The sequence below is a fragment of the Anthonomus grandis genome, chromosome 5 (assembly GCF_022605725.1).
Source record: "Anthonomus grandis grandis chromosome 5, icAntGran1.3, whole genome shotgun sequence".
NCBI lineage: Eukaryota > Metazoa > Arthropoda > Insecta > Coleoptera > Curculionidae > Anthonomus > Anthonomus grandis.
The window spans coordinates 34593445-34615244 of NC_065550.1; the positions used below are offsets into that span (position 1 = coordinate 34593445).

The 21800-nt window shown below is 30.8% G+C and overlaps 1 protein-coding gene across 4 annotated transcripts in view; it reads right to left on the minus strand.

Annotated features, from left to right (window-relative positions):
* Positions 1-642: 642 nt before the first annotated feature.
* LOC126736922 (semaphorin-2A) overlaps positions 643-21800 on the minus strand; it is a 713174-nt gene continuing 692016 nt past the window's right edge. For all 4 annotated transcript variants that reach the window (XM_050441559.1, XM_050441561.1, XM_050441558.1 and 1 more), the window contains 7 exons: positions 20788-21018; positions 12313-12455; positions 11988-12258; positions 11648-11927; positions 10555-10778; positions 10288-10499; positions 643-9537 (listed from right to left, as the gene is read on the minus strand). In XM_050441559.1, coding sequence (XP_050297516.1) covers positions 9463-9537; positions 10288-10499; positions 10555-10778; positions 11648-11927; positions 11988-12258; positions 12313-12455; positions 20788-21018 — 1436 coding nt within the window. In that variant the 3' untranslated portion in view covers positions 643-9462. The remainder of the gene's footprint in view (positions 9538-10287; positions 10500-10554; positions 10779-11647; positions 11928-11987; positions 12259-12312; positions 12456-20787; positions 21019-21800) is intronic.

A 21800-nucleotide genomic window follows, 5' to 3' on the forward strand; every position in this document is an offset into this window, starting at 1 on the left:
TATGTTGTCTTGTTTTTCTAAATTTCGTTTTTTTTTGATTAATAAAGTGGCCTTGATTTGAGCCTGAGTTGGTCTACTAATGTTATGGTAAAAAAATTAATGTTATTGACGTCATAAATTGATTTTTGACAGTCCAAAATTGAACGACGTGTTGGATTTCTATTGAATTTTTTTGAGATAATATTCAAGCCAACCCTGATGTCGTGTGTAGTTCTTATTGATTTTTCTTAACAATAAATTGTTATAATAGTGAAAATAGAGTCAAATTAGGCTTAGTTAATCCAACGTTTCCATTTGATGAGTTTCTGATGAAAAAATGTAGACGACTAACAATCGTGACGTAATACGTCGACCGGATCAAATATAATAAAAAATTTTGATAACCAACTACGAATTTGAAAGTTCATAAAATTTAGGTTTGGTCTTTAGGAATTTTCCTCAAAAATTGTGACATCACAGATCGGTTTTTTAGTCAATTTTCCAAAAAAAAACACAAATTTGCAATAAATACAGTTTAACTAGAAAAAATTTATGACGTGGCCTCACATCCTCAACAGTAATTACTACTCAACATATTAATATACAGAGATACTTACCTATAAGCTTTGACCTTTCAAACGAAATAAAATAATAAAAAAAACGTAATTTTTACATGTAAATTTATTGTTAATATTATTTCTGGGAGCATTAATTATTATTATTATTATTATTAATATTATTATTTTAGCATTTTTATCGTTTAATTTACATAGTCTACTTCCTAACCGGTATTCTGAACCATATTATGTAGTTTTTTTTATTTACATTTTTTCGTTAACGTTTTTTAATTCAGTACAAAAACCATGTAGCCGCCGAAAAAATTAGTAAACTAAACAAAATAAAATGATTAAGCATAATATAAGCAACCTAAAACTAATTAATAAAATACTGAACCACCATATTGAGAGGCACTTAACTTATATACGTGTAACTTGATCAGTCAAATGTCTTCATGTATAAATAATAGTAATTAAAAAGCTTAATTAGTCGTCCATCTCATTTACGCAGGAACGGGAGATCTACAGTTAAATTCGTAACAAGAACCCTTAAATGTAGTACAAATTAAAATTATTGCATAGATATGTATATAATGTATAATATATATATTGAAGAAGAAACTCAATAAAGCCTAAACAAATATTATACCCGCTAAGAAGTCTTTAATAGTCCCAAATTACAAAAGTTCATCATCATCATCGAATACAGTACACTTTCTAGTACAAAATACAAAATGATAACTTTACATAGGTATTTACAAAATACTATAGGGCGCACCCCCGTCTAAGGGGGTGCCATTTTAAAAAACAGTACTTTTCAACAATAATATTTCAATATTCGTTTAGGGTCTAAGACGTTTGTATTCATTTGAAGGAGCAATAGGGAAATCTTACTATGCTATTTTATATTATTTAGGAAATTAATATATGGGTTAACTGGGTGGGCAATGTAAGGTTTTCTGTTATAAGAGGATTTTTTTTATGGCGTGTATTAGTAACCCCATTAACCCATTTATGGCCAGTGATGCGCGTATACGCAACACTGCACTAATGATTTATTTATAAAAAAATAGTGCTTTTTTCGCCTGAAATATGGGCTGGTACCATTGACGCAAGGTTGAACAAAAGCGACAGAATTAAATTTGAACCATTTTTTTAATTTGCTTTCTTGTACGAATTTTTTAAAAAGCCGGATCATGTACTCCTATTTAATATTTTTATTTTCAAAGTTTTGTATTTTTTTAACACTAATTACATTCCAAACTACACTATAAAATTGAAAACCGGGACCTAGTTGAACCAGGGTTTTCCTAATTAGGTCATAAATTATGCGTTATCGCATCACCGGCCGAATAACTGAAATTGCCTGTCACAAGTGTGTCTAGACAAGTCTAGCAATTAGAACCCATTATCATGTAGAACCTCTTACTTCTGCTAAAAGATATATTAAAAAATCGAAAAAAGAAGTGTCAATCAAATATAATAAATACCTGGTAGGAGTAGATTTGCATGATAATGGCGTGGCAAATTATAGAATCGGTGTGATGGGTAAGACATGGTGGTGGCCACTATTTAAAAATACAATAGACTGTACTCTTGTCAATTCCCGGAAACTCGACAACACGGTGAATCACAATAAAATGTCACAACTGAATTTTAAATAATTCATCGCCGTACGCTTATTAAAAACAAAGAACTTTGTCGCTAGACCAGTTCCATTAGAACCACCCAGTGAAGTGAGGGTTGATCACTCTGGACATGTAATCAGTAGGACTGACTCCCAAAGAAGATGTCGTGTATGTAGAAGTCAAACAAATTTATATTTGTGAGCGTTGCACTATTTATTTACACGCTGACTGTTTTCGGCAATATCACTTAACACTATAGGCCGTTGATGCGTTTACGCAACACCACTTATTTCAGAAAGTAGCAGATTTATTTCTTTTTTGAATTCACATATGTGTTTCTGTAATGTGTTTTCATAATTAAAATATGTAATTTTAAAATTTTAAGTTTTATTTCTATTCTTGGCCGAGGAGAATTGTTTGAAAATTCGTTGCCTCCGTCAATTTGTATAATTGGTTTTGACCCCATAAAAGTAATGAAATTTTTTGTCTGTGAGGTTTCGGTAACGTTCTTATATTCAGAAATTAATTTTTTTTGGTTGAACATATTTCTTTAAATTTTTTCAATTTTAATAAGCTATCTGCAGATTGGTATCCAAAATATTGCAAGTAATTTTTTATAGGCCGGGAAAATACAGATTTAATGAATTTGACTATTTTTTAAGAAAATTCAAAAAACCTTATTTAGATACCATTATTGAAATTGAATTGGGTAGCACTTTTTTCGTTTCAATGTTTTCTGATTAATTTTCTGAAAAATCAATAAAAAAAATTATATTTGTTCATTCTATCTAATTTTGATAAGAAAAATGTCGCACCTAGTTTGAAAATTCACGTCCCTTGTCGATTTGTAAATTGTATATTCGAAACCCTATAATTACAAAAAAAAAAAAACATTTCTTCAAGGCATCAAAAAAAATCCTAATTTATTAAATGTCCCTTTTGCCTATAAACTGGCTATCTATAAAATCCAAATTAAAGAAATTTAAATCTGCAAATTGTTTATTTATTATTAATTAATAAGTTATTAAAATTAGGTAACTCAATAAATAAGTTATTATTATATCTATAGTATCGAAAACATTAAATATTTGGCAAGTCTTGGATCTTGTTTCCTGGAAAATGAAAAAAAAACAATTAATTCTTAACACTCTTTAATTTCCTGGACAAATTCCGGTCTGATGAGCTATTTTTGAAAAACTGTGTGACTTGAACTGGCTCATTTTATTGAAAATTGAAGAAATTTCTTATTTTATTTTCATCATTTTATAGTAAAAATTAGTGACCCTTATCGATTAGCAAAATATAAATTAAAGACCTCATAATTAATTAAAAAAATATTTTTTTTTAAGAATTGCCTAGAAAATCTTAAATTCTTAAATATCTCTATTTTTTATAAGGTTTTTTTGTGAAAAATTCAAAAAAAGTTATATTTTTGTCCCTAATTGATCTACAAAGACTTATTTGACCCCCATAAAAATGAAAAAAAATATATACAAGTCTTACAAAAAAAAACACTAAAAAAAATTAGTAGAAAGGTTTAATTTTTTATGAGCTTGTTTTCTGAAAAATCCAAACAAATTAATAATGATTCTTTTAAAAAAATGACGCTTATTTTCCTTAGAAAATTCATAATTGTGCCCGATAAAAATGAAAAAAAAATTCCGACTGGAACATAAGGTACCTCTTTTTAAATTCATTAAACTTTCGAGCTCATTTTAGTAATTAACAAAAAAAACACTTTTTACTCGTATACACTTTGGAAATTCGTGATCCTCATCGATTTGCGAAATGTCGATTAAAAACCCCAAAATAAAATAAAATATGGAAAATCAACTTTTTTAAACGCATATATTCCAAATATAAAGACGCAAAATTTCAAAAACTTCGTATATTGTACAAGAAAAATTGTACTTCTGGTTTTTGTTGACTTTTGGCTTTACAGTGTGGTGACTTTAACTGGAATAAATTTAGTTAAAACTAATCAAATTTTATCTCGCAAAATTCCTGAGACCCGGCGATTTTTGTTTATTTTTTTTCACATTTCAAGATAGTTTTTGTATTTTTTCACCTACAGGGGGAGTCCAAATTAACCCCAATTTTTTTTGTTCGAATGGAAAGCCACTTTTCTTAAACTCTCATTGAAAAGAGCCCTTTATCCTGATTAAATTGCCCTATTTACTTTTATGATTATCTAAAGGAGATATACGAAAAAAAAACATTAAATTATTAAAAGACTCGAAATATTTTGTGTTGGTAAATTTTTGGCGTGTTTGTTTATTTTATTGGAGACATTTCCTGACATTGTTGTAGTGTCACTGTTAAAGTGAATTTCTACCAGTTGTTAAATAAGTTAACTTATATTGAAAAAATGCCTTATTTATCCGAATCCCACAAAATTGAAATCTTAATGACAAAAGTCGTACTCTGCTAGAGGTTGTCCACTTATTCAGGCAGAAATATCCAGATTTGCCACCTATTAACCAAGGTACGGTTAGTAAAATCGAAATCAGATTTCAAGAAGTTGGGCACGTGAGGGATGTTTCAAGACAAAGGTCTTCTAAAATCGATGAAAACAGCCAGAATGACTGACTAAATAATTAATTAATTATAAAACAAAATATTTTTTTATAAATTTTGACAAGCTGCGATATCACAGAATCTGAAAACAGCAAGTTAAAACTTCGCTATTATAAACCACATGAATTTAATGAGGTATCACTCGAGTTCAGTTCCCATTTAAAATTTTATGGGTAGCTTTCACCCCCGCGTAAGGGTTGATGTTAAATATTTATAAATGCGAGGTTATTTTATCCCCCAAAAATCAAAAGCGACAAGTGCGCGCTTTTTTTGATTTTTTACGTAATTTTGGAGAAATTCGGGGTGGAAACTTTTCGATGCGCCGGTATGTCTCATATAACATACTGATACACAGTTTTTGTTTTCTTAGTATATTTGGTTCCTCTCAAAAGGTTCGTAAGTTTTTTTAAATAGTTTGATTCAATTATTGATAGAGGCAAATTGCATCCAAAAAATTCATTTTTTGAATTAGATAATGTTTGTTAAAGCTCTTTTAAAAGACAAGGAGTAAAAAATTGATATTTGGTACGCATGTGAAGCTTGTTAAACACTTTAACAATAGTCTGAAGCTCGCGAAAACTCTATTCATCATAAATCTGTGCTAAAAACTTTAAAAAGTGCAAACAAACGACCTTATAAAATGCAACCCGTTCAAGAGTTATTGAAAGACGATCCAGATCGCAGAGTTCAGTTCTGTGAATTAATGATAAACGCCATTGACGAAAATCGCATATCTTCGGAGTGGATCCTTTTTTCTGATGAAGCTACATTCACCCTAAATGGCCATGTTAATAAGCAGAACTGTCGCTATTGGTCTGACAAGAACCCACACTGGGTAAGGGAAACTAGTACACAATATCCCCAGAAAACTAATGTTTGGGCTGGCATACAAGTTAAAGGGCCCATATTCTTCAACTGGGGAAAAATGTCTAGAATTTCTTGAACATGAACTAGTTCCAGTCTTACGTGCCTTATATCCGAGTCAGTTCGATCCAGGTATGTATGATGAAAGAATCTGGATGCAACAAGATGGTGCTCCCCCACATTATGCCCGTAATGTACGCCAGTATTTAGATGACAATTTTCCAAACAGATGGATTGGTAGAAGGGGTGCAATCGAGTGGCCGGCACGTTTTCCCGATCCAACCCCACTTGATTTTTTCTGTGGGGACATTTGAAAAGTCAAATTTATATAAGCAAACCAGAAAAGCTAGACGAACTCAAAGAACGTATTAGGCAAGAAATCCAACAAATATCTTCATAGGTGTTAGAAAATGTCAAAAACGAATTTTATTATTGTCTTGGGCTTTGCCAACAAGTAAATGTAGCTCATTTTGAGCATCTTATACATTAAACGCCACTTTTAATAATTTAATTGTTTTTATTTTTTTTCGTATTTCTCCTTTAGATAATCACAAAAGTAAATAGGGCAATTTAATCAAGAAGAAGGGCTCTTTTCAATGAGAGTTTTAAAAAAGTGGCTTTCCATTTGAAAAAAAAAACAGTTGGGGTTAATTTGGAACCCCCCTGTAGGTGAAAAAATACAAAAACTATCTTGTTAAATCGACGAGTCTCAGGAATTTTGCGAGATAAATTTTGATTAGTTTTAACTGAAATTATTCCAGTTAAAGTCACCATACTGTATATTCCTGACCCTAGTCTTAATTCACGATATAATATTAAAACACAATTATTTAAAAGTCTTGGACCTTGTTAAATTTTTTTAATAAAATGTGTTTTTTTTATTGATGTATAAGCCATAGAGTTTGCTTTTAAAAAATCCAATTTTTTCCATATTTTATAACGATTTATAAAAATTAATTCATGGTTTTCAACGACCTGTAAAATGTAATATGACCCCCATAGTAGTTAGAACAATTATTACTAATTTGCCTAGAAGCTTTCATCCAGGAAAATGCAAAAAATATAATTTTTATAATCCTCGTTTTTAAAAAATCCAAATAAATTAAATGCTTTGAATTCGCTAATCATACTTTTTGAAAAAAAAAAACAGAATTTCTTTTGAAGATTTTCAATTGAAAGTTCGTGGCCATAATCAATTTGCCCAATATGACCCCATAATATTAATTAGAAAAATTGCCTTGCCTGGAAAATTTAAATGAAACTTTTTCTTACTTGTCTAATTTTTATGATGCAACTAACTCTAATTTTTTTTTAGAAAATAGACATTTTTCTCCTTTTTTACATGATTTTAGAACAATTCAAACATCTGAATTTCAATTCGATACTTATTAGAAAAAAAAAAGAAAATAATTAATTTTGGAACCTGTTTTTGAGAAAATAAAAAAATTATTATTTTAAAACTTCTGTAAGAACGAATTTTTGTTGAAAAACTCCTGACCTCTATCAGTTTATAGAATGATCTTTGAGCCTATAAAAATTAAATTTGTCAACCTTTGACCCTACAACTTTAGAAGTGTTCATTGTGACTTAAAGATCATTTTAACAAAAATTAAAAAAGAAAGGGATTTTTTAAACAATTCTTATATGTTCAAATTTTCTAGGAAATCCAAAAAAATTTCACATATTGTATAAGAAAAATATGTGAATTTTTTTGTTTTTATATTTCTTCTATCGTTTTGTTTTTTAGAAAATTTGAAGAAAAAGGCTGATTTTAAAAAAAATTGTATACATATTCGTGGAATATGAATGTTCGTGGAATAACTAAATATCAACCTGTAAAATTAATTATACTAATGAATATTTGTTTCAAAATGCCTGGTTTTAATAACTGACCCCATTAAAATTAAATTTGTTAGCTTTTGACCTCAATTTTTGCAAAGTAATTAAAAAAATAAGAAAAATGACATACACTTTGACAATTTCTGTTCCGCATCGATTTATGTAATTTTTATAGGCCTTAGTAATTTAAAAAAAAAATTTTTTTACGTCAAAACTTAATCTTATAGAACACAAGAATTCAAAAGTTTGTTGGAATCTAAGTAAAACTTTAGGACTTCGAAATATTCGAAATTTAAATAATTATTGGATCTCTCTTACTCATCATTATCTCGGGAACTATAAGAGGTACAACTTTCCCGATACTCTCATTGGATTCAGAAGATCCAGGGTATGAAAATTCCATTTGAATTTTGAGGATTGGATCATTAGTTTCCCCACAATCAGATCTCAAATTTTCCTTAATTTTCATGACCCTTGAATGATAAAAATACCTAAAAAATACTTATTCAATAATTCTTTCTTGTATTTGTTCCTAAAAGCCTAATAGTTTGTTTTTGAGATAATTTAAAGAAAACGGGTAAATTTTCAAATTCTCTTTAATTACTCGTGAAATTCTGAATCCCAAAGGATTTTTTATTCAAAATTACTTTGATATAAATTATATTTGACCTTAATTAAATTAAATTTGTAAACCTTTGACATTAACATTTGCAAAATCGATTAAAAAAAATACACAATTTTCTTTTGTTTGACAATTCGTGACCATCATCGATCTGTAAGAACATGTCTGACCCTATAATAATTAAATATATGACCCTTATACTTTGTTTTTTGGAAAATATTCATAAAGAAATTATTTTCAAATTAACTGTTTCTTGATTAAACACCTTTCGATGCTTTTCTTCCCTTACTCTAGGTGAAAACCTTGCATTGCCTCACCCTCCAAAATAAACGTTTCCTAAAGCCTCATATTCAACTACAATCAGTGGTCATTTTTACATATTAATTTTTAACAAAAAAAATATAATTTTATGTAAAAATGCTCACACAAGAAAAATATATATATATAATAAAATAAAAGACCTGTATGATTGTCCTTTACAAAACACCACGTAAAAGAAAAGGATGCTTTACCAAAACCACTAAACCAATGATTTTGATAAAGTTTAAGAACAGAACCGAGAGAAGAAAAAAATGAATGAATAAGAAGTATTGCTTTAAATACGCACCAAATTTACAATAAATTTTATTTAATAAAAACTGCCACGCCCGCCTTGGTCCTACTTTAATTAATTAAAATACACGTTACGTCAAAAAAGCGTCGAATTTTTTATTTTTTTTTTAATTAATTAATTAACATCCATTCAATGCCGAGATTAGTAAAATAAAATAGTTTTTTTTTGTTTGTTAAATGTTTCACTTCACCGCACACAATACATGTATATCACAGACCTACATATTCAAAATGCAAAATTGAAATTTGAGGAGGAGGAGGAAGGTTGTTTGGGGGTGAAAGAGGTGAAAAAATGCACTTTGAGGACTCTTGAAACCTCACTTTTGTCCAAGAAGGTTTGTTTGAGTTAAGGTGTGTCTTTTAGACCTTTAGAAAAAAGTCAATTATTCTATTAAAAACTTAATTAAGAAGGATTAATTATTTCCATGCTCTCTCTCACACTTAAAATTTAGAAAGGACATTTTTTCGCACAGAAATCATGTACCTCCGGACTTGTTTACTTTAATCACATTTTTTCACCTGATCCAACCTGCTAAATAAAAACCCAATCGAAAACTAGGATATACTATAGTTAAGCACGTGTTTCCTATAAACCGTAACCTATAAGTCTCATATAATGGGGTAGGATGATAAAACGAGAACAAACCTAACCTAAAAATAAAATATAAAACTAGGAAAAAGTCTCTCGCGTAAAAAAAAAACGTATTTACACAAATAAAACGAGAGTCCAATAAAGAGGTATACCTAAATAAGTGAGTGAAAGAGGTCCGTGCTCTATGAGCAATCACACGAGTGGTCGATAGATGTCGTTCGGGTGGCTGTTTTGGTTGCTGCTGGCGTTTTGTCTCGAGGCACATTGCTGAAACAAAAAGGAGAAAAAAATCTTGTAGTGTACGGTCACTTACGAATGTATTATCTGCGTGTATGCTCGGTTGCATGTAATTTAGTTTGATATATGATATTGACAGGTGAATTAACTTTTGAGGTACACTGGTCTCATGACAGCTCCGAATAATTTTGTCTAAAAAATCGAGTGGTGGTATTGACATTTTGATATGGTGAATGATTCTCCTGGAAAAGTTGATTTTTTTAATTTTTGAGATACACTGGTCAAGTGACTTGTGCTAATTTTACCTTAAAAATCGATTAAAAAGGTTAAAATTTTGAAATATTTAACGGTTATCCCAAATAAGCTAATTTTGTACATTTTTGAAATCCACTAGTCAAGCGACCCCTCTTTTCTTGCCAATTTTGCCTAAAAAATCGACTGTTAAAATTAAAATTTTGAAATTTTTAACGGTTCTCCCAAAAAAGCTAATTTTCCTAATTTTTGAGATACACTGGTTGAGTGACCCCTCTTTTCTTGTTTATTTTGCCTAAAAAATCGATTAGTGAAATTAAAATTTCGAAATTTTTAACGGTTCTCCCAAAAAAGCAATTTTTTTTAATTTTTGAGAAACTCCAGTCGAATGACCCCTTTTTTCTTGCTACTTTTGCTTAAAAAATCGACTAGTGAAATCGAGATTTCAAAATATTCAACGCGTCAATCCATAAAGTAGATCTGGAATCTAAAGGTCAACATACACCAAACATGCGAACACAAACTCACCGTCTGTTTCTTTTCCCACACCTTCATAGCTGACTTGTACTTCTCAAACTCATGACACCAATCTGAATAAATCTTCTGATAGTCGTTCCCTTTACTGGGCGGAGAGCACCGGTGAGCATCGACTGTCACATTAAACGAGCACAACAACGATGCACCCATCCAACAATCGTATCTTCCAGAATCGGCTTCCGTTACCGAGATTATCACCAATCCTACAAGATCACATTCAGACTTACTACTACTAGACATTTTTTTTACACAACTTACCATGCTCCGAGGTGTCAATATACTTCTCAGGTCTGTACTGGATCTTGTAGCGCCCCTTCTCTTTGGAATAGTGGTACCAAGTGATCGTTTGTGAAGAAAGTACCGCCGGCATCTTCAGGAAACACCCCAAGTGTAAACTTTGCCCCCAGGTGACCATCATCTTCTTCTTCACCACGCTGCTGTCGCACACGTCTATTGTGGTATTTGATACGTCTTGGAGCAACCTGGAAGAAGCAATTCTTTTATAAGATCTAAAGGATTCAAGTAAATTTGTTGGTTGGTATATACAGGGTGTTCATTTAAAAACTTTCCACCACGATTTATCGAAAACCATTGTTTAAAAAAAAACGCCGAAATACGTCAAAAGGTTTGTCAAGGCTGAAATATATTTCCAGCAAGACGGTGCTCCTCCTCAGTATGTTCTTCCCATTCGGCAATGGCTAGACGACGAGTTTCCAGATAAATGGATAGGGCGCAGGGGACCTATAGAATGGCCTGCTAGATCTCCTGATATAACGCCGTTAGACTTTTTTCTATGGGGTCATTTGAAATCTATTGTGTTTACTCCCCAACCTGAAAGTTTGGATGAACTTCGTCAACGCATCATCGACAGCTGCTATGATATCCCACAACATGTTTTTGAAAATGTCCGTCAGGAATTTGAACATCGCCTATATCATTGTTTAGTCAAAAACGGACAACATTTTGAACACTTATTGAAATAAGTGTTCAAAATGAAAAAAAAAAAAAAACTTATTATCTGAACAAATTAAGATAAACAAAGATTTTTCTAATTTTCTCGAAAACGAATCGACCGATTTAAAAAAATCAAAGGTCAAAATAAAAGACTTTGAAAGACCTTTTAAACAAGCTATTACTCGATACCCTTGCCATTTAAAATTTTTAAGGGGATGACCCTGGGGGGCAGAAGGTGAAAGGGGGTGAAGTAATTTTGGATTAGAAAGTTGTCCCCCCTGACAAACCTTTTGACGTATTTCGGCGTTTTTTTTTAAACAGTTGTTTTCGATAAATCCCTGGTGGGAAGTTTTCATATGAACACCCTGTATAGGTTTGTTGGAGTGATTAAACTTACCCTGGTGAATATGGCTTGCAAACGTTGGTGTCCTTGTCCCACCCGCAGTAAGGATCGTGGACGCACCTCAAACAATTATCGTAGCGACGATTGCACATGACCAAATCCACCTGTTTCACCCTATTGTCAGAGGCAACATAAAGCGCCTTATGCTCCTTGGATATTTCCATAATCTGAATAGATTCCCCTGGTGTTACGTCAAAAATATCAAGAAGAATTGACGAGGAGCCTTCTTGGTGCTCGCTCACCCATTCCACGATCTTATGCACCCTACCGTCACCTGCAATTAAATCAATCATTACTTTAAACATCTCAAAGTGCTTTAAGTTGAATCTCTCACTTGTTCCGGCGTAATAAACGGTATAATCGATATAGGCTCCGCCGATATCCACCCTCACTTTATCCACCACCAATCTGGTGAACAAAACGTCCCTTTTAAAGTAAACCGGTTTCTCGTGCTCGTGCATTATTGCCGAGTCCATTAGGGGGTGAGATCTGATGAAGTTTAACACAGTATCTGGAAGGGTTTCCGTGTTATTCACGCAGGTACCTGGACGTGGTTCTGGCACACGTCCGCTCAGCACCGGTAGCCAGGCGGAAGAAGATGTTGCCTGGAATAGCACGTGAAATAAGTCTAAAATCGATCAGGGGTGTAATGTTATTACTTGTTCCTTGAATTTTCCATTGAAGGCTGCCTGGATATCCTCCAAAGTAAAGGAGCAGATGGCGGAACCCATCAGACCGTTGGTGGAAGTGGTGAAGGTTCCGTAGAATTTGTTGTTGTCGCCTGGTACTCGATAGATGCTTTCTGCAATAAAAATTACTCATAGTTAATTATGAGATTGTAGAGTTGTAATACTTGGCAATGCTGCATAGAAACTTCTTTAACTCTTATATAAGAGAAAAGAGGATCGAGCAACTGCTGTAATAGTATTAGACAAGGATCGTCTTCACCCTAATTGAATCCAGATTTAATAGTTTCTTTAACTGTTAAACCGAAGTGAAAATTAGTCCTAACTGAATAAAGTGATAAATGAAAACCTTTTTTACTACCTGATAACTTGATGGATGCTTTCTGCAATAAAATTGACTCATGACTAATAATTTGATTGAAGAATTGTAACGTTCAGTGCTAAGTCACTTATGTGGCAACGCTCTATAGAATTTTCTTCAATTTCATAAGGTTTTCTTTGATTAGAAATAGAAGTTTCTTTAATTGCCCAGAAAATGAAGAAGCAACCTAAAATTCGCGCTCAATTAGAATCTTTTCCACTAACTGATAAACTAAAATGCCTGGAAGAGGTGGGAAGTGACTTTGATTGCCTGGAAGAGATCATGAACAATTTGAGTGTCTCTGAAAGCAATATGAATTAAATTAGAATGTTTGGAAGAAATAAAAATTAACCGCAATATACTGGAAAATAACAAAAACTTACTTGATTTCATCCAAGAGGCTGTAATTATTCCTGATCTCTTCTAGGGATTTAAAGTATGTTTTTTCATTGATGCAAATAATTTGACTCAATTTTTATTTTATCCAGGCAATTAGAAATATATATGAATTTATCCAGTCAGAGTTTAAGTCAGTTAATGTTAAAATCATTCTATGCCTCTTTCCGGCAGTAAAAGTCAAATGATTTCAACCTTGACTCATAAAGTATGGACGAAATTGAAACTGATTTCAACTGCCTGGAAGAGTTAAGTCCAAATTCGTGGAAAGAGTAAAAACTGACCACAATTTGCTGAAAAAAATTGAAGTTTAAAATGAACCACTTCTTCCGTTACTTTAAAGCAATTGAAACTAGCCTCAACAGTTTGAAAGAAAATTAACTATTTACTTCCAGGCAAATCAGGTTCAGTCAGTTTTCAATTACTTTAAGTAGGTAAAGCTAGTTTTCATTTATTTAAGTTATTAAAGATTAGTTTCCTTTATATCCAAAGAAATTGGGTTAGATTTCATTTACTTCCAGGAACTCGGAGTTGGTTTTTATTTATTTTAGACAGTTGAGGTCAGTCTTCATTTCGTCCAGGCACTTGAGGTTAGTTTTCACTTACTTCCAGGAAATTGAAGTCAGTTTTTATCTATCTGCTACTACGATCTATTATTTTTGCTGATAATGCCGAGTCTCTCCTGGCCACGATTTGCCATTAGTGTAATGTGAACATGATGTTGCTGTTTTATTTATTGAGTATTGAAATAGAGCTCTGCTGTCTTATGGTTTCATGTTTCAGACAATGCAGGTCGGTTTCCATTTTTGTCCAAGCAACTTGGGTTGGGTTTTTATTTAGTTCAAAGAAAAATTGAATAAAAATATCTCGACGAAGTATCAGTCAAATCCAGGGATGACCTCAACCTCCTGGATGAAATCATATCGGTTTTTGTTGTTTTCTAGGATGCTACAATCAATTTTCATTTTTTCAACACAATCTAACTTAATTTGTATTTTTGTCAGACATTTAAATAGTACATAGTGTATTGAGTCAGTTTTCAGCTACTTCCAAGCAGTTCCAGATAGTTGAAATAAAAAAAAAATATATTAGCTTGCAATGATAAATAAATTAGTCTAATTGCCAGGAAAATATAAAATTAAGTAGTGCTAATTAACTGCCTGGGAAAAAACCGGATCAACTTCGGAAAAAATGATTTTTAATTAAAAAAAATCTTTTATTTCTTCCAGGCAGTTGAAGTTTTTTTTAGTTAAGGAATTTCATGAACAAAATCAAATAATAGTATCATTATTATTCGCTTTTGGCTTCAACTGCCTGGAGGAAACAAATCATCATTTTTTTATTAAAAAATTCCAATTTTTCGAATCAAAGCAATTTTATTACATATTTATGTTCTGAAAATGCGGCAAAATTATGCATAACTTAAATAAATACGATGCCCACATTTTTTAATTTTTCTAACTAGACCAATTAAATTTTCAATTTTACAACAATGTTTTGCTTATTTGGGCAGTTTATTATTTTCAATTTTTAAGAAATTTTTTATTCCTTCCAGGCAGTTGATGTTTTTTTCCGATCTCAACTGCCTGGAAGAATCCAGTCAGTATTTATTTATTGGAAATTTCCATTTTTTCTCTTTAATTGAAAGCATTTTGACATTTTTCAGGCAAAGCAGTGTTGAAATTTTTCTATGGTCTCAACTGCCTCGAAGAAATTTAAAAAAAAAAATATTATTTTCTAAGCAGTTACCAGGCACGGACTTGCTGCACATGTGGGTTAAATATTTCGGAAAAAAAAAGAATACGCCACTGTTTTGTAAAAAAGTCGTTTTTTTGATATATTCTATTAATTTTCAACAAAAAAGACCACTTCAATTTTTGCGTTTTGAGGCATCATTTTCGTGTAAAAAAATAAAACCCATAAAAAGCTCTTTAAAGTATTAATACTTTAAAAAAAACTTAAAAAAAAAACTCTTTTTACACATAAAAAAGTCCAATTATTTTTGAGTTTTTTGTGCCTTAAAAACTTTTTGAGTTAAAGGCGATTTTATCATGCAAGTCACACAAATTTGAAGATTTTAAAATCAAATTGCGATTTATGATTTTTTTGAGTAATTTTATAATTTTTTTACTTGATGTACATTTTTAGTCATAATTTGAAAAACAGTGGAATTATTTTCATAATTTTTTTACAACAAAATAGTAAGATCTCTGAGGTTAAATTGAGTGTAGAAACGTTATTCTAAATAAAAAATTTGGATCGTTAGGGCATTTTTGAATAGGCTACTTTTTTTTGCCAATTTTTGATTTTCATTGCAAATATTTTTTATAAACTAACTGGAATATTTTTAAAAAGGTTAAACATAAAAAACGGAATTTATTTTCAAATAATTTCATATACGAACATTTCTGAGGCCGCAAAAAGGCCATTTTGCTCTCCAAGGTACACAAGCCACTAAATTTGTAGGTGTTAGAACCAAATTGTAATTTTATGATTTTAATTTTCTAACGAACATTTTTGGTCATAACTTCAGGTCAGGTCAGAACTACTATGAATATTTTTATAATTTTTTCACGAAAAAATAGTGGGATTTTTGAGCATGAATAAAATAAACTGTAATTTAAATGTTTTTTTTTTTAAATGCTAGTGCTACTAACTTAATAAAATCAACTACATTAAGTGATGGATTTACTAATCTTAAGATATTACTTAAGGTCCCAAAGTACTTATCCAATAACTTGTAAGATATTTGAAGATGAGAGCCTAATTAACCATGAAACTTGCACTTTTTTTACAAATACCTAAGTGTTTCGTCAAAAAAAAAGACGATTCTACTTTATAGGTTCGAGATTAGCGAGCGTTTCAAGTTTCTACGTTTTCCTTCATTTAAAAAAATAATGCGTGTTTCAGTGTCCCCATATTAAGCAATTTCCAGTCTCTTAGCCGGCAAGATCACCTGATTTGCCATCTCTAAACTTTTTTGTCTAGGGCGCCATAAAATAGCTCATAATTATACGACAAATCAGAATCCATTTCACTTACCTAAATAAAGGTAAAAAAAAAATATTTTTTATATTTAGGAATGATTTATTTCCAGGCAGAAGAAATTTTTTTTCTGATCCCAAAGTGTCAGAAAATTGAAGACATTTTGACATTTTTCAGGCATCAAAGACTGCTGTGCAATATTAGGAGTAAACCTGTTTTGCATAATTAATATACTGAGAGAAAATATGCTGAAAAGTAGCTTGTTTCTGCCAAACCACTTTACAAAGAATGAATCCCTTATCTACTACATAATAAGAATCCAGACATTTAAGCTGAGAATTCACTAATTTCTAATTTCACAGGTTCTAAAAAATCACAAATATTCTGGTTTAGTTACGTAATAAAATAAATGAAAAATTTCGGATATTTTTTTTTTGGTCGCAATTAGTAATAGATTAATAAGTATCGTTCGACACATTATATGAATTTGACTTAATGACCCCTCCAATTATAGGTCTATTCTACTGATACCAGCTATGGCAAATATTTTTGAATTGATTTTGAAACAAATCATCAGGATTCTATAGTGAGACCTCTACTATTCCTTCATAAGGTCACTAATTGAAGATATGACTATCAATATTTTCTTTGGATTCAGATTGATGACCCTAATAAGTGTATCAAAAAATGTGAATATTTTGGCATCTACATAGTTAAGCCATCATGAAGTTAAAGCCTTTTTACTATAAATATTTCAGGAAAAGAAAAGTTATAATGCGAGTTTTTAAGCGTCTAAATCGGTAAAGTACAATAAAATTGTTTTTTTTTGTTCTAAATACAATTTATGACAAATCAGTAAGTTCCTTGTATAAACCCTTAGTTGGCAATATAATAGTATGAAAACTCAATGATCTAACGTCTATTCTAGAACTATATTCATAGTTTTGGGACAAAATGGACAAGAATGAATTATTATACTCAATTTTAGTTAAAAAAGTCAACGATATCCATCAAGGAAGCTGAAATGCGGCTCATGAACTGTTTCTATATTACTTAAGTGAGTAACAAGTCAAACAGTATCTATAAATTTGGCACAATTATATTTATCAGTTTGGTAAACTTTATTTTAGATAAATAGCCGGGAAAGCAGTTATTTATTATGATAAATCACCAGTGTGTTTTTCTTATTTTTCACATGCTTCAGGATCACTTTTTACTTAGTTGGAGTTTTTACAGAAACAATGTTTTCTAAGTAATAGTTTCATATATGTACCATTTTTGTGAGTCTAATACTTTTTCAGTTACACCCAGTTTTGACTATCAATACCCACCAGATTTGAGGTTTTTAGAACAAACTGTAAAATTATATATTTTTTTATTCTTGGACACTTTTCCATATAACTTCCAAGCTATTTAAGATATTTAAATAATTCCTCAAGAATATTATAGGAGGTACTCTGCAGATTATTTGTGTGCAAAAAGGTTGTTTTAGGTTAAAAATTAGCTTAGCTAGAACAATTTTACATAGAGGGTAATTGTTTCACTTAGCTTCCCAATTTTTTAAGAATTACTTGCAAACTTTTTGAGGGAACTAAATGAAGTTTTTACTTAATAAAAGACGTTTTCTAAGGAAAAATTTTGTATATGAACCCATTTGTGGGTGCAATAATTTCTAAGTTACAGCTAGTTTTGCCTGCCAAGACCCAATACCCACCATGATTTTTTTGGATTGAATTAAATTTTTTTTATTATCATTGGACAGTCTTCTATATAACTTCCAAAATATTTGAGATATTTATATAATTCGTCTAGAATATTATAGGAGGTACTTTGCAGAATAATTACGTGTAAAAAGGTTGTTTTTAGGTTAAAAATTGGGATAACTAGAACAGTTTTGCTTAGAGGGTAATTTTTTCAGTTAGTTTCTTAAGGATTACTTCAAAACTTTTTAAGGTACTAAAATGAAGTTCTTACCTAAAAAACCGGCTATTTCCAAAGATTGATTTAATATATGAACCATTTTTTTAAAACCAACATATTCTCAGTTACAACCAGTTTTTTTTGACAAGACTCAGTGCCTTATTGTTACCATTATCTAGCAAATTTATAAAGACTTCAGGATAGAAAAACCCCTTCTAGTGCTCATTTTACAGAGGCATTCCATAAAAAATAATGCAGTCAACCTGAACAGATAACTTTTTAAAACGCCCATTTCCGTAATACACCCCCGAGATAAGGTGCAATATCGGCGATTAAATACCCTTTTGGGAAACATCATCTTTGACAGAAGGAAAAGTGAAGAAGAAAAAAAAAATCTGTTCGCAGTCAAAACACTTTGGCGCCATTTACGGGGCCGATATGTGCACGGATTTGCATTGTTACAGAACATTATATGCCCGGAACGCGGAGCTATTTACCTCAAAGAGCTTTTCGGAAAATGCCAGTTTGTATCCAGACAAGAGAGAGAGAGAGAAAAGGAAAAGTTTTCTTTAAAATGCATTTTACTCGATGCTCCCGAAGGCTTTTGGGAGCCCCCAGGGGCCCTTTACGTTTAAATCGTTTAGAATAATCGTTTCTAGTGCAAGTAGAACGGACATTCCTTTCGTCAGGAACGACGTTCGGGCACAATCAAAACAATCCACGGAATGCCCATTTCTGGATGATGCTTTAAAGGAGGAGGGAGGTTTTTTTGGATGGAAATTGTAAGAAAATTGAGTGAAAGTTGGGTTTAAAGTGTACATGCCCAAGCAACATATCACATATTATTATTTAGGTTAAATATATATTTATTCAATGATTTTTTAGTTAATTTTTGGTTTTGGTATATTTATCAACCGTATATTGTCAAGGTATAATTATTAAAGTGTAGAATATATGTACGTATATCATATACGGTTCTGTTTACAAAAGCTGGAAATTTTCGGCATTTAAGAAAATGGACACGGGATTTATATATCTAGTTTTTAAACTCGATTACTACTACACCTCAAATATTTTATGAAATTTATCTAAAAAATCACTGTTTTTCGTCTATATTATCCAATCTAATAACGCTGTTTTTATACAAAATATTTATATATAAAATTATGTCAAATTTAAATAAATCGTGCTATTAAATTAAAAATTTAATCTATATTTTCTGCAAAAACATTGTTTTTCATCAGTACAACCCTTAGCCCCCCACCCACCCCACACAACTTACCAGTAAGAAATTGTTTTCAAAAATCATTGTTTTTCAAAATAATACGCATGAATAACAGCTGATTTTATCATTAATATCTAATCTAATAATACAGTTTGTTTATTTAAATTTGATATAATTATATATACGTATATTAATAAATATTTAATACAAAAACAATGCCTTTATATTGGATATTATCGTCGAAAATCGGTGATTTTTCAAAAGAATTTCCTACTGGGCAAATATTTGGGGTGGGTGGGGGGGGGTAAGGGTTTTGTTGATGAAAAACAATGTTTTTGTAGAAAATATATATTCAATATTTAATTTATTAGCACTGTTTATTTAAATTTGATATAATTTTTTATATATATATTTAGAATAAAAAGAGCGTTATAAGATTAGATAATATGGACGAAAAACAGTGATTTTTCAGAGAAATTTTATCAAATATTTGCGGTGTAATAAAAACTAGATATGTAAATCCCATGTCAATTTTCTTAAATGCCAAAATTTTCTAGCTTTTGTAAACAGAATTTAATAAATTTAATTTAAAACAATTTAATAAATATACCTTGACCATATACGGTTAATAAATATACCAAAACCAAAAATTTGAGACAATGCAGTTATAGCATTTTACAATATTTTTAATTTGACACTATTGAGAATAAAGTGCTTTCATTGCAAAACAAACCACCCTTGATAACTTGTGTCAGAAAAAAACACACGTCAATTTAGATATACAGGGGGACGTTTAATATTATATTTGAGAAAGTTTTGTCAATCACCTCTTCACCTTCAGCTAACCTCACTTTTATATATCAAACCAGCATTAAAATTTCTTTTCAACAATGTCAAACAAATTAAATCTGTTGACCTACCAGCCAATAGTAAGTTAAAGTGTCCAACCAACTTTTGGATCAATCCGTATAGATCCATTTCCATCTATATCCAATAACCCTGGTATATTATCAGTAATAAGACGTTAGGTGCGAATTTATATACCGTGTAATAAAGACATACTTGTGGATTATTTAATGGTTAAAGTTAGTACTCACAAATCACGTATATAGAAGCCAGGGAGATTATGTACACTAAACAACTAAAGCACACTTTTCAATTAGCCTCTTTTTAGTTAAAAATTACTATTTAAAGGTGAGCAAAATTATCGTTGCTTATCTTAAGACTGCCAGACAGTAATGAATTTAATTTTTTATAGGTTTTACTATAGAAGATTTCTAGCATATATAGTATGTATTTATATATACCATACCAATTTTGTTAATGTTTAATAAAATAAAAAAATAAAGTGTCAAAACATTTCTTATAACCCAAACAGGATTCGATCCAACATTCCCTGAACGCCTTACTAAACACAAATCAAACTGGCGCAAATCATAACGCTCTGAGCAAACAACTGTTCGATATTCTCGCTCCACCTTTAAACTCCTAATAACTTTTTACCTAAACATCCAATTTGAAAAATTCTTTTTGCCCCTAAAAGGGAAATAAAATCACTTACGTATTTCATTAAAATAAAACGGGAATTCTCCGGGAATGGAGCAGTTCAGTCTGGCCTTAAGGTACGTAACCCAGTTTTGCGTCAGGATGTTTTTGCCACCAGTGTCGCGTTTACAAACGCGGGCCACCCTACTGTAGACGCTTTTGCCGCAATTGATGTACTCGACGGCGGTTTCTCTGAAGAAGAACAGCACCGAGTCGCCGATGTCGAAGGAACCCACGAAGTTCGGTTCTGGAATAGAGATAAAAAACGATTGTTGGAATTTTTAGAAAAAAAATCAAACACTGGTTATTTTACCATAAAACATATAAGGAAGAGTCAAATAGTTGATAATAATATAAAAGTTATAAAATCTCCCGAAATCAATATATCAACAATAAATCATTTAAAAATCAAGTTAAAATTACTATTAAAGATGGTACAACAATATTTTATGACCAACTTATGTACCAAATATTATTTAACCAAAGTAGAGTAGTTTTATTATTCTTTACGTGTATTGACTCTATTAGGAGCTAACTTCTCTTGTATTAAAGATTTTTGACTAAATTCTAGGGGCCCAATGAGTTCACTTGCATACCAAATATCACGTCTTAATAATTCCCTTAAAAAAAACTCTTTTTCCATGTAATATATGTAAAAAAAATACTTCATAGTCATCTACATTTATGCGAAATATTAATTTTTTTAAGATAATTTTTTATTTCTTCCAGGCATTTCACCTAATTTTGTATACACCCCAGTATTTAACTAAAATTTTTGATGGTCTTCCAGGCATCTAATGTAATTTTTATTGTCATCCAGATATTTCAATTATTTATGTATTTTTCCAGAATCCAAGAATTTCATAAAACTTTTATTATTTTCTAGGATTTTTATACAATTTTTCATATTTTCAAATTATTTCAGCGATTTTTAGGGTGTTCCAGGCAATTTACATTATTTTTCCTTAAGTTGCATTGAAAATTTTTACAGATTTTCAGGAAAATTTTGTACGTATTCCAGGCGTTTAA